Source organism: Anneissia japonica, unplaced genomic scaffold (assembly GCF_011630105.1).
Source record: "Anneissia japonica isolate Jap-2015-1 unplaced genomic scaffold, ASM1163010v1 scaffold1770_len632688_cov154, whole genome shotgun sequence".
NCBI classification, from domain to species: domain Eukaryota; kingdom Metazoa; phylum Echinodermata; class Crinoidea; order Comatulida; family Comatulidae; genus Anneissia; species Anneissia japonica.
In genome coordinates, this window is record NW_022692996.1 from 470,341 (window position 1) to 483,977 (window position 13,637).

The 13,637-nt window shown below is 35.9% G+C and overlaps 1 protein-coding gene across 2 annotated transcripts in view; it reads right to left on the bottom strand.

Moving 5' to 3' along the window:
• Positions 1–1,042: 1,042 nt before the first annotated feature.
• Positions 1,043–13,637, bottom strand: part of LOC117100593 (acyloxyacyl hydrolase-like) — a 20,847-nt gene continuing 8,252 nt past the window's right edge. The window contains exons 4-19 of one of the 2 annotated variants that reach the window (XM_033240376.1): positions 10,910–11,072; positions 10,176–10,246; positions 9,927–9,987; positions 9,742–9,812; positions 8,416–8,464; positions 8,143–8,286; positions 7,685–7,754; positions 6,793–6,826; positions 6,247–6,329; positions 6,064–6,103; positions 4,822–4,896; positions 4,413–4,488; positions 3,312–3,527; positions 2,422–2,518; positions 1,951–2,027; positions 1,043–1,800 (exon numbers count right to left, since the gene is read on the bottom strand). In XM_033240376.1, the coding sequence (XP_033096267.1) occupies positions 1,672–1,800; positions 1,951–2,027; positions 2,422–2,518; positions 3,312–3,527; positions 4,413–4,488; positions 4,822–4,896; positions 6,064–6,103; positions 6,247–6,329; positions 6,793–6,826; positions 7,685–7,754; positions 8,143–8,286; positions 8,416–8,464; positions 9,742–9,812; positions 9,927–9,987; positions 10,176–10,246; positions 10,910–11,072 (1,456 nt within the window). In that variant the 3' untranslated portion in view covers positions 1,043–1,671. The remainder of the gene's footprint in view (positions 1,801–1,950; positions 2,028–2,421; positions 2,519–3,311; positions 3,528–4,412; positions 4,489–4,821; positions 4,897–6,063; positions 6,104–6,246; positions 6,330–6,792; positions 6,827–7,684; positions 7,755–8,142; positions 8,287–8,415; positions 8,465–9,741; positions 9,813–9,926; positions 9,988–10,175; positions 10,247–10,909; positions 11,073–13,637) is intronic. The other variant, XM_033240377.1, reaches the window with a different exon arrangement.

The window sequence follows — 13,637 nt, forward strand, 5'->3', positions numbered from 1 at the left end:
TTTCTTTCATGCGAAAAACATTAAATGAATAGTATACGAATTGGAAGCTAGTACAAAATAAGAGTTATTATCAATTACTTTAGCATTTCTTAGTCTATAATTATAATTAAGGCCTCAACAAATGCCTTTTTTTCTCGCATTAATTTTTCCAATATTCATGTAGTATGAATGTATGTGTTTAAAAAAAGAATTCATAGAAAATTATTTACTTCAAATTTAAAATTTTGAACAAGACAACTCTTAGCGAATTTTTAACAAAACAATTATTAAAGAATTCATATAGAAAACAATTTACTTCAAATTTAAAATTTTAAATACAAGACTATTATTCACTTTCATTTTAGGAATCTTCGATATTGTGATTGAGAAAGGTAGATTGTATGGGATTTTATTTGAAAACAGATTATGTAAATTAGGCCTATGTTACCGTAATGAAGTAGTTGTAACAACGTTAATTAATATTGCATCTGATTTGGTGTGACTTGCATTAGGTAAAGAAGAATTCGCAACACCATTTTGAAAATATTGTTAATTTCCAAACAGAAATAATTATCTTTATTTTCTTTTTCCTTTTTCCTAGTCCTATCGTACCTAAAAGTGTATGAAATTCAGAATGACCAGAGTAAATACAGTAATTGAGTTTAAATTACATGTGAGAATTGGTAAATGAATGGCAGACTAGGATTTGTTATTCCTGTAACAAGTGCTAATAATCAATATACAAATCTGCAGCGATTACAAGTTTATAATTTTAAGGATAGGTTGACCTTGATGATAGGTTGATAATTTGGATATAATACCAGGCACATAACATAGGTTAAAAATTTCCCGCACGAATAAAACATATACGAGCGGTACTGGGTAAAGACAACTTGATTTTTGCTACGAACAAGGTATCCATTCTTAGAAGTCGTATGAAGATAACCCTATCCAATAGATGATCTCATAAAAGTTTCTTCAAACAACTTTATAGCACGATCGAATTGGACGTTGGAAGTAGCTCTTTCTGCAAATACTGCTGGCCTATTCAGTACGAGAGTCCTCTGTTTCTCAATGAATTTATTTATGATAGCAATAATCAAGAGTACAATTTTTAGTCTGATTTTACAAAAAACGTCAATGACACAACATTTTAATGCTCTTACCAAAGCTTCTCCAAACAAACTTACATCACAATTGAAAAAATATATTACCCTTTAGCATCAGCTTATTCTAGAAATAAAAAAATAATACATACCTCATTAATTTTACATTCTGGATGTATAATTCATTGAAAAAATGTGTCTAAATTAAACAATTTATTTTCAATATTAAACCCTGTTATCAATTTGTGGAATATGCATAGGCCTATATCAAAATGTTATTCATGATATATAACACCTTAAAACGTGGGTCTATAAACTATATTTTTGATATGCTTCAATTAAGAGATATGGTGTATTATCGATTTTGTTTCAAATGACGGTAGTTAACTTGCATATTATTTAATACAATTTAATTATAATTTTAGTGCGTTTGGGGCGTGCTAGAAATAACTGTGCGCAAAAGGCTGATGAAGTAATTAGTGGTTCAGCATATAAATGTATAAGGTATCGAAAATTTAGATTTAGTGTTAACAAGACTTTGGAATCTTGAAAGACGCGTTTTACAGTCTCAACTGAATGACGAGATTCAATAGCCGTTCTGATCACCAAATATTTTGAGAATGTTCTCATTGTTTGGGTTGATTTTTCCAAATTCGTCTGGAAACTTATCTTCAAGTGTTTTCCATATGTAGTCCGCTGTGAGTGCGTGGGCGAACTAAAAAAGAAATAATTAAGAATATAATAAATAGATGGAAAACAAGATGACATGTCTTTCAATATTTGTTTTGGAAAATCTTATTTTGATAGACCATAGTCGTATGGTTGAGCATCTGCAGCTTTTATGAATATGCTATTATGTTAGTACCTGGTTTGGGTGGAACCCATCCACAGGTTCGATAAGCTCCCATGCCTTGCCTCCTTGTTTCTTCCAGGCATTGATTACTATCGTGAACAAGATAATAGAAGAAAAATATTTTATTATTAAAGTTCAATAGAAAATTACAGTGTCGGGTTTTACTCTTTTCATTAAGAAAAATATTGCTATCAAATATAATTAACTAGATGAATCTAACAGCATACGTGCTTAGTGTTATCATCTACTGTTCATGTCCTGTCTCTTATACACATCTAGATGTGTATAAGAGACAGATATACAAATCTGCAGCGATTACAAGTTTATAATTTTTGAGGATAGGTTGACCTTGATGATAGGTTGATAATTTGGCAATAACACCTGGCACATAACATAGGTTAAAAATTTCCCGCACTGTTCAACTGTAGGTCAACTGTACCATTTATTCTGCTGGATGCATTGTGCTATAGTATACGTACTTACCAACGTGAAAATCAAAATCTATATATTCTACTCTAAAATTTGCGAACATCTGACTCTGCGATGCCTCTTTAACTGCCTCGCTAAGTTGCCTTGCCCTCTGAGAAAGAATGAAAATGTAATGATAATAATAAATAATATTTATAATTGCAACAATAATAACAACAATAACAGTTGTAATTCATCTCTTAATGATTCAGTCTGAATGATGTTGTTTTTCCTGTATTATAGTACTGTTACCATGTCTATTGTATAATTTGAATAATTTTTATTATCGAGCAAATTCTGTAGACCTATCACTATTCTTATCGTAATCAGGTCAAAACTACTTGCCCAAGCCCAGACACCAACCCGAAATCCCGAAATCTCGAAAAATCTATTTTTTTTCATTTTTTAGAAAATTATATTGTTTACCCAAAATGACCCCACAATGCCATTTGATACCTTAACTATTTTTTAGCCCTGTGGTATCCATGTCAACGAAAATTATGATGGGCCGGGGAGATGATGAGCCGTAGAATTAGGCAACAATTGCCGACTTACCAACCTCATTATTATTTGCTATATTACTGTATAGGTCTAATATTAATATTATAGTATTAGTAGTAGTAATAGTATTATTCGTAAATTTAATAATAATAAAAAAAAAAAAAAAAACACGATTGTATACTTAAGCAGTAAGGCTAAGAATTGCTAAGAATAATTACTTGTTGGGGTTTTTTTTCTGTTACTTTTGTTGATGTTGTTAAATATTCAAATAATACTGATCATCAGTTAACTATATTTTAATACATGTAATCTCTATTACTTTAACAATTAATGTTCTGAATCTTATTACAAATTGGTTTATCAGCCAGGGTTTTTAATAGTTTATTAGCTAAAATTATTTTTACCTCTGATGTAATATTTCTGAGAGTTTCATTGGTGGAGAGCCATCCGTTGCATGGCGATACCTGCAGACAAGATAGATACTCATAGATGTCCCTGTAGCGGACGTCCTGATTGAGTTGGCCTAAAGGATGAAACCTGTTTGCTAACGTGTCGTACAGTATTCGTCCGTCCACCATTCCCGTCATCAACACCAAACTGCCGTTTGGAAGTACTTTGTCCTGCGGACAGGGTGATTATTGGGGCAATCATTAGGCCCACTGTTCAAGATACCATAGCATCTCTTGAAGCTTCCGTGGCAAATGTGCTTATTAAAGTAATATTTTATCATTTAACTCTAAATAATGCAGTGGTAGTAAAAGAATGGGAATTTTGGTGATGGTGATTATGATGTTAATGTTATATTGTTTAAAAAAAAATACACAGAAAGCAATATTATTGCAAACGATCAAAAACACAATATTTCATGAATGTTTGCTTGGCGAGTATCAATAACAAAATCATAAAACTTAAAACATATAAGTTGAGCCGGGCTCACACTCTGTCGATGGCCATCGACCGACGCGATCCCATGCAGATAATGTTGGGGAGGATGCTGCCTCTAATGGTGATGATCAGATGATGATGATGATGATAGTGGTAGTGGTGATGATGATAGTAAATAGTGAGGTGACGGTAGTTGTAGTGGCGCTGCGCGGTGCGGGGGTGGGGGGATGCACACGCAACAACAAATGTCAACCCCTCCCCCTTCTTTGAAAATGATATGCCACTGTGGTCGTGATGATTTGTGAATGTATGCAAATCATGATGCAATTAGATTAGATTAGATCAGATCTATGTAAAGTAAGACCATACCATCTTTATTAACGCATTTATTCAGTAGGCTTACAAACACATATGGCCAAATGTATTACATACTGTATATATTTTGATTTGACCTAACAGCCGGTGAAAAGGATTATACGAAACATGTGATTGGTAATACAGGTAGGCCCTCATCTCTCTCAAATATTTCTTGGGACATGAATGATACAACAAGCCTCTGACATTAAATAAATCCATTTAATCATATCATATAATATTTAATGAACAATCGATTTACTAACCAAGTATTTCAACGACGATAATGCACTCGCTTTCATTTCTGCTGGTTTGGTCATGTGATCAATAGTGTCCGGGTGCCTGGAATGAGTGAAAAGTGTGGAAATTAAAATTAAAAAAATATCAGATGTATAAATATACTGGTAGAAACATATTAATAAATATATAAACATATCCATATTGATAGATTGATAGAGTATCGATTACAGACTAATCAACATGAATGCAGAGTTCGATAAATTAAATTGATCGATAATTAAAAAACAATATTGAAAGAGATACATACAGGTATTGTCCATTTGGCACACTATCACCAGTGCATTAGTATTTATACAATTTAAACAAATTAGTAACACATCCTGATAATTTTTAATCTAAAATTAATCTTCTGAATAAACTAAGATATTAACTCACCCATTACATACGTCATTTCCGAGCAACGAATAAATCACCACTAATGGTTTGTCGGCCTTTTGGTCACGTGCAAGGCTAAAGGAAGGAAAATGCACTATTCTTGATCTAATATTTTAGAAATGATGTTTGAGAGGTCAGCACCTGCATTGTATGTATTTCTGGTATTGGGTTCAAATCCACATAGAGCAGAATTCAAAACAAGAAAATAATAGCCCTACTTGAATATTTACTTGCAACAGAGTTATTACGTTACATTTATCAACAAATACAGGCTCTATACTCAACAAAATGTTATGAAATAGAAAGACAGGCTATGAAATAAAGTAAGCAATACTCATGTAAAATTCAGTTGTGCAATAGTTATCAAAATGAATCTCTATTTTACGGAAGCTTAAAGGTGCCATCCAGATGTCTAGATAATTATCTCGTTATGTGTACATCCTTTAGAAGAGATGATTAGATAACGAGATCCTGGATCTCGTTATGTGTACATCTTTTAGAAGAGATAGATGAAGAGATCATGGATCTCGTCATGTGTACATCCTTTAGAAGAGATGATTAGATGACAAGATCATGGATCTCGTTATGTGTACATCCTTTATAAGAGATGATTAGATGACAAGATCCTGGATCTCGTTATGTGTACATCCTTTATAAGAGATGATTAGATGACAAGATCCTGTATCTCGTCATGTGTACATCCTTTATAAGAGATGATTAGATGACGAGATCCTGGATCTCGTCATGTGTACATCCTTTATAAGAGATGATTAGATGACGAGATCCTGGATCTCGTCATGTGTACATCCTTTATAAGAGATGATTAGATGACAAGATCCTGGATCTCGTTATGTGTACATCCTTTAGAAGAGATGCTTAGATGACGAGATCCTAGATCTCGTCATATGTACATCCTTTAGAAAAGATGATCAGATGACAAGATCCTGGATCTCATCTGAACATCTGGGAGGTCACTTTATGCTTCCGTAGATCACTGTATAAAACCGTGTTCACATCGGATCAGACCGAAATTTGGACCGCTGCGTTTCCGATGAGCTGAACGCCAGTGTTCCATATATTCTTAAACATTGATCCGATATTCTGATCGGTTTGGTAAGTTTTCGGATCCTAAACGTCGGATTTGGTGCACCTTAAAAATAGGGGTGCTGGTGTTCAATGCAGATCGTAAACACGGTCCGAATTTCGATTCGGATCAGATGTGAATTCATGCTATAGGCCTACCTATATTGAACTGTCCTGTTCATCGAAACGGTTGTTGCACCTATGAAAAAAATAGGATATTACGAATTAATTTATATCAATGGTGAATACAATGTTGTCCTTGCATAATTTTAACACAACATCACTGATTATTTTATTGGGAATATTCAATATTTTGTACTTTAAGTATTTAATTATATTTACCATTAACACCAATATTCTGGTAATCTCTGTGGTTGCATAGGTTTCGTTGACGCATACGTAGATATAACGAGTCAGTAGGTCCCCTGAAAACATTTCAGCAGTTAATAATTATTAGTTTTTCTATAAAATGTATTTTGTTTCTCATCAAATGGGCCAAACATAATCTGATTTATTCAAAAATCTTCTAGTTATATTCATCATTGATCTAACATTACATGTATTTTAAGAAATTGCTGGTGGTGTGTTGTAGTTAAATAATTACCGGTATATAGCCATGAGAGAAAAGAAAAATCACGTCAAATAACAGAGTGGGCGTAGAAATATTTTGGCTACCTTCTTGTTGTAATACAATTCATGGAGAAAATAAGCTCAAATAAACAGAGCAATATTACGATAATAGAATTCAAGTAGGACCGCTTTTGTCAAAAAACTGAAAAATGCCTTCGGTAGAAAGTTGTTCGCTTCTGGAGAGGTGGGTAGAATTGTAAGTCTTTATTGGTAGTGTGAAAAAAAAGAAGATATGTTCAGAATAGTAGGTCTACTTACTCAATTGTTTTCCAAGTGGAAGTGTTCATGAAACCTAAAACACATCGAAAAGCTCAAATTAATGACCATGATTATTGATAAATTAATGTGTTAGTAGACGTCATTTAATATCCTATATGCTGGTTCTTTTTGGAATAGAAATAGACAACACAGCTACAATTGTGGTGAATATTAATTCATAACTAACCTCCGACACTGATCTAAGTACTATAAAAAAAAAGGTGATAATCATATGCAGGCTAACACAGTTGCATTGTAAATGTACAGCATTATTCCTATAATGTCTTCTATTACTGAAATCGTTTTTACTGTATTTTTCCAAATTAGTTTGCTTGGCTTATCCTTCCTTAGGAGTTATCATTGCGCGCTCTGCTCACCCACAATCGGCTAGTTCTCGGTGTAAGGTAGAGTTTCCCAGCAGCATTCCTCGACATGGTTGTATTTTTTTGTAAACATTCATACAATGCTGACCATTTTCCAACCAGTAGATGATACATTTAAGGGTGGGGTGGGTGTGGGGGTTGGGGTGGGAAAGCAGTGGACTTCTCCATTACTGAAAACAAGTTACCTAAATGGTTCATTATTACTTGAATTATGTCTATAATTTTCAGCGGAGGCCAGTGGAGCACCAGCCCCAACCAGGATCTAGAAACCTGGTCAGAGTCTCGAGCCTTTGAGCTCGACTATATTCTTTTAATTCATTTCAGTGCGTTAGTGCGTTAGTTAATAACTTTTAATATCCACCGCAATTTTAACTAATTAATTTTGAGCTATAGATACCTCAATATTCTGTATTTATTTTCCGAAATAAGCGATGAGATGAAATGAAATTGTAATTGTCCTAAAAAGGTTTTGTCTTTTTATTTCATTACAAAATTAATGCTGCCCTCACCTGTCGAGTATGAAACTTGTGGCCAATCAAATTCGTTTTCAATCACCATAGGCATCTCTTTGAAAATATCCTGAATAAGGAAGAGATATTTTGAAAGAGGCGTAATTGTAAGGAAATATCCAATGAATATTGAATATGGCCTTACTGCTATATTAGGGACGGATCCTGAGATGTCCGAAAAAGATGGGGTGGGGAGCGAAAGGGGGCGGAAAGTGGGGACCGACCGCGAAATGTTTGTTGTCTAGACTCCCGATAATAACCTCAAAGGCGTTTTGGGCGATCATTTTTTTGTCTTTTCTTTCTTTCTTTTTTTTCTTTTTTTTTTTTCACTTTTTTTTTCAAATATGGGGGGCGGGGGGCGTCCGGGCCGACTCCCCCTAAATTCTCCCCTCTATATTCTATTTACAAAAAAAACAAAAAAAAAGAAAAACACAAAACACAACATAATATAAAGCTACCTTGTTAATTTCAGCGGGAGTAAACCAATTCACAGGAATATGAAAGTGTGCCGTTGCTGAATCACCAAGTATAGCCAATCCCATTGGTCGACTGCCTTTACAAAATAATTCCTCGTAAGATTTTCCCGATTTCGGATCAACACCCTAAATAAAAGTAGCCAATAAAAATTAAATGCAACCATCACGTTTTACATTCAATGATTTTATAAATAGGCCTATTTTTTTAATTTAAATATTTCAAGTAATTTTATAAATTATTATAAAATTACTTACCATTATGCCATTACAGTTCGAATCTTCAACTATATCATCATCCACCGGTCTAAAGAAACAAGACGGATCTATTTTACGTTACTTGTCATTGAGAGCATACTCTTTGAAGCGGCCGGAAAGTAACTAAATTAATGTTATATTTTAAAAGCTTGGAATATTGCACAATTGTAATTATACCAAATCAATAACTTTTAGACCTACATACCATCGTCAAAGTTACTATAAGTCAGTAATTACTAAATTAGCAATAATAGACAACATGTGTATATCAAAGCAAACAGGTGAAAGCTTGAGTATTTCCATACCAAATCAATCACGACTCGATAAATTTGGTTTTTGTGAAGCTACTCAAAACTAGCTGAATTTGTAAATTTGAAAGGATGTAAACTTATCAAAAAGCATTGGTAAATGTTCCCAACTTTACGCCGCTAATTTTGACTCAGATTGATTAGAAATTAAGTTTAAAAAAACAGGCGGAAAGTGTAAAGTTTTTAAATATAGAAATCCACACATTTAGCGTAGCCTGTCGCTATACACTGTTACGAGTATTGAAGATCGTCAACGATCACATGAGCCGTCGTACTGCACATGAGACCAATTGTATAAACGTCTTAATGAAGCAAAGGTCTATAATGATTTTCGTTGTTTAGCTAAAGTGCACACAGTGACTATCAGTTCCATAAGCAGCTTATGTGGAACTGGGTCGATTCCGAGTGGTGTTGACGTCCACTCATTCGTCCGACTGTTGGCACTCGCTAATTTTTTTTCGATTGGTGCTTACAAAATACAAATTAAACATATAAAAATAGCAGCCAAGAAAGTCTTTCATTTTCAGAAATACGTCTTGTTAATATTACTAAAACATATATTAAGGTATTAACGCTTATTTATTATTTTCTCTTGATTTGTTTTTAAGGTTGAAATATTGATTATAAAATAAAATATAAATTCATTGCATAATTGCATAACTCTCAGAATAGTTGTATTTAATGAACCTGTACTATGAAATATTGTTTAGAAACCATTATAAAAAGAAATACAAAATGTGATTTATATTTTTTTTTAGAAAAGTCAGTAGTGTTCGTTTTCAGTATGCTTAATGAATTGATGTAGAGAAGAGGGACATGATTTGAAAATGTATGTATGTAAATCAAAAAGAACTTCCTTGTGTAGCCATGTTTTTGCTGTGATGTCATCATGAACATTTGTAGGCATGTCACGTGTTTTTTGGTAAAATAATATTTGATAGTCTGGAGAGAGTTTTTCAAAAAAAGGGTGGGGGGGGGGAATGCACTTCCTTCACCGCAGATGTGATTGCATACTCACTTTCGCCCAGGGTAGAAGTCGGCCTGTCCGTCGTTGCAATCTCTCCCCCGCCAATACGACCCACGCAGTGTCTAGACAGAGGATGAATAATCGGTTGTAAACAAATGGTATCTATTTATAGATGGATGGGTGTGGGGTGGTGGTAATTAAAGTGGGGTCCGAATGTATAGCGTAATGCGGTTTACCTTAATTTCACTAAATTTATCATTGTCCAGGTCCTGCACTGGAAGGTGGTCATCTAGCTTCCTGAATGAAACAAAATTTTATGAAATTATGAATGAACTTCTTCTGACTTATTTGTGTGATGTGCCCATATATGAGCATGCATTTCACATTTATTTGTCACATAAAATTGTAAAGTGTGGGCAGAGCTTCAGGAACTTAACGTGAGTAAATGTAATTATGAATGTACACAAATAAAATAGGATACATACGTATATATTTCTCTGCACAATGCTTTCAAAACTGGAAGGGAATCACATATATTGCTTCGTATTTGCTTGACCTGAAATTAATAAAGAGATCACACAATAACATGACTATTTAGCGAGTCGATGGAGTGCGGGCGGGGTAAGTAGGGGCGGGTGTTCCCCACCTTATAAAAAAAAGCGTCTTTCCACAAGGCCCCACTGAAAATTTGCTGAGAAAAACAAAATACGCTCAATTTTATTTTGCTAGCTATATAATGGCTCCCACTCACTTACTTATCGTTCCTCCACTGTATTCGTACCCCCTTATACTATATATTAATTGTAACTTATATTATAGAACAAATAGCATTTCGCCCTCAACTTTGAGATTTAGGGTGGTCTCGAGTGGTTTTGTCCCCGACTAGAGATTGTTATTTGGTTCTTTGAAAAAAAAAACAAAAAACAATGGTCTCTAATTAGTGGGGTCTCGAATTAAAGGGTGTACTATATCATACTGGGGAGCTTTCGATTTGTGCGACGACGCGACTCTAGAACGGAATTACTCGTGCGTGACCTTCCTACCTGGCGTCCTATGTTTTCTGCATCTGCGTAGATTTGGCCAAATGCGTTCCAGAATCTACTCCACGACGTGACCTTAACATTCTCGCATGCGCAGATGACTTTTAGTGACGTCATTACGTTCTACGTCCTACCGTCGTCGTGCAATCGAAAGTTCCCTAATATTGTTTTCTTTGTACCGTATGTTTATCGATTTCCTCTTTCCAAATGGGATTTATATGATCTAGTTTTCTTCGTATTGTGGATGTCTTCTGGAAGATGCGGCACTCTTTCTGACCCGGATCCGTCCTACAGATTCCAATAGCATGACACGCTACATCAGCATTAACGTCTTCTTCAAATCTAAAAATGGCATTTTAGTTGGTTATTTCAAACTAACGCTGCCTAAAGTGTACCTTTATTATATTTCAAGCTAAAGCCGGGCATCCACTGCCCCGACGGTTGTCGGCTGACGCGATTCTATGAAGAACGCAACTTCATGAAGCACGCGCAACGCTTCGTTTTTAATAACAATCTGGTAATACTGCCACCGACAGCAGATTACGTCGCGATGTCTAACGCTCACTTGCTCGCCGACGAATCCAACTTCGCTCCCTAGCGGCGTAGCTATGTAAGAACAGCCCCTGTGCAAGAATAATTTGCGATGCGTCAACCGAGGGCCGTAGATCTAAGTTATGACTAGTGGGCGGGGGTGTGCTGGGAGCAGTCAATTACCCTTGGGGGTTTGGGAATCCCCGAAAGCTTCGACGCTTTAAATTTTCAGAAGTGGTATTTTGAATTTAAAGAATGAAAATTCTCAACGGCAGCCCAGTAAACACTATTATGTTATTGATTATTTGTTTATTTATTTATAGCCTACATTCAATTCATTATTTTTTTTGCCACAGTATCCAGTTAATAATTTTCCAAAAAAAAAAAAAAAAAAAAAGCATTACAACAGCAATCATAATTATAACAACAATACTAATAAAAATAACAATAAAAAGAAAAAAATAAGATAAATAAAGAATCGGATTGGTTTGATAGAATGGGAGCTTTCACATCGTTTGGTGTTACTGTAAAGTCCAATGCGAAAGTGGCACTCTCTATTACATTTTGTGCTCTTGTACGAAGAGTGCTGTGTGGAGAGAATTTCTGCAGCGTGCTTCCCTCAAACCCTCTTCTCTGCTGCTGCAGCTGCAAGCTGTCCTCTCTTAACATCTGCATCTGCGATGCCCTTGGATGATCTTGCGCCAAGGAACCGCGATTCTCAGCCTGAATTTCTCAACTTCTGAAGAAATATTGCATGACTTCATGTTGCTTTTACAAGCGTCCTTGAATCTAAGTGAAGGGCAACCAACACGTCAGGTGTCCATATACGGTCTTTAGGTAGCCTTCCATCCTCCATTCGCCGAGTGTGTCAAAGCCATCGAAGGCGGTGCTGACTGAACAGGGAATGGATGCTTGGAATTTTTGCTCGATACTGGAATTTGCTATGTTCAATATGGTCTTCTGTCAGCTAATTCTAAGGATGTGCTTAAGACATCTCATGTGAAAAGCGCTGAGCCGATGCTCCTGTTTCATGTAGGTGGTCCAGGACTCACTTCCATAGAGAATGGTGCTGAGAACGGAGGCTTGGTAAACCCTGATCTTAGTGTTTTCTCTCAGTACTTTGTTATCCCATACTCGCTTAGTTAGCCTGGCCATGATTACATTGGCCTTCCCAAGTCACCTGTCAAGCTCCACGTCAAGGTTGTTGATTATCGAACCCAGGTAAGTGAATTTATCCACAGCTTCCAGACTGACATCATTAATTTTGATGCATGGAGGATTTTCAGCATCCTGTGCACTCTGACCTTGGTTTCTTCAGGCATGTGGTCAATCGAAACTGCTCACAAGCATCCGCATAGCTATCACTTAGTGCATGGAGAGCTTCTTCAGAGTTGGTTATCAGGGCGGCATCATAAAAAATGAGCACAGACCTCACCTTATTCTTCGAGCGCAGTAGTGCCAAGTTGAAGAGCTTCCCATCGGACATAGTGTGCATATAAACACCATCAGCGGATGAATCATATGCATATTAAGGGAGCAGGGAGAAGAAGATTCCGAAGAGAGTTGCCGCCGAGACGCAGCCCTGCTTTACACTACAGTTCGTTGGAAAGGGTTCTGAAGAATATCTGTCGTACAGGACGGTTCATTTCATGTCGGCATGAAATGAAATCAACATGCCACAGATTTTTGGAGGGCAATCAATCTTCTGAAGAAGTTCAAAAATCCCTTTCCTGCTGGCTAAACCGAAGGTCTACGAACATCATGTCCAGAGGCTGTCTTTGTTCTTTGCTCTTTTCTGGGGAAGGGAATAGATCATGTTTGTTTTGGAACTGCCTGGTCTGGAGCTGCACTGGGATTCGTGAAGAGCTGGTGTCTTCTTTCTTTTTAAACTTCGTTTGTCTGGTGCATTAAATAAAATTTTTATAATAATGAAAATTCTAGGACTAGGTATAATGATTCACGTTTTCAGAAAATTCATTGCAAGAAGTTCTTCTCTTTAGTTCTCCCCCTTCCCATATTTCTCAGTGGCCTTGGCTAGTAATAAGAACACCTCTATTTCGAATTCCTGGTAACTTCGTAACCAGGAATTCGAAATGGAGGTGTCCAGGGAAGGTTTTCACAGATGGAGGTTTTTCACAGATGGAGGTTTTTAACCACCTCAGCCACACCATAGTTGGAGCTGAGGGAAAAAAAGTATATTATGGCTCCTCTAGAATCGGCCACTGAATTGAAAAGAACACAATAATTGTCGTCGCCGGCCGACTGTCGTACGATGCAGTGAGTACCCAGTTTAAAACTATCGCATTGAGTCAACCACGATCGTCATTTTTAGGAAATGCCGTAGCCAGCTATTGGGGCAGTCTGGACAGTCCCACA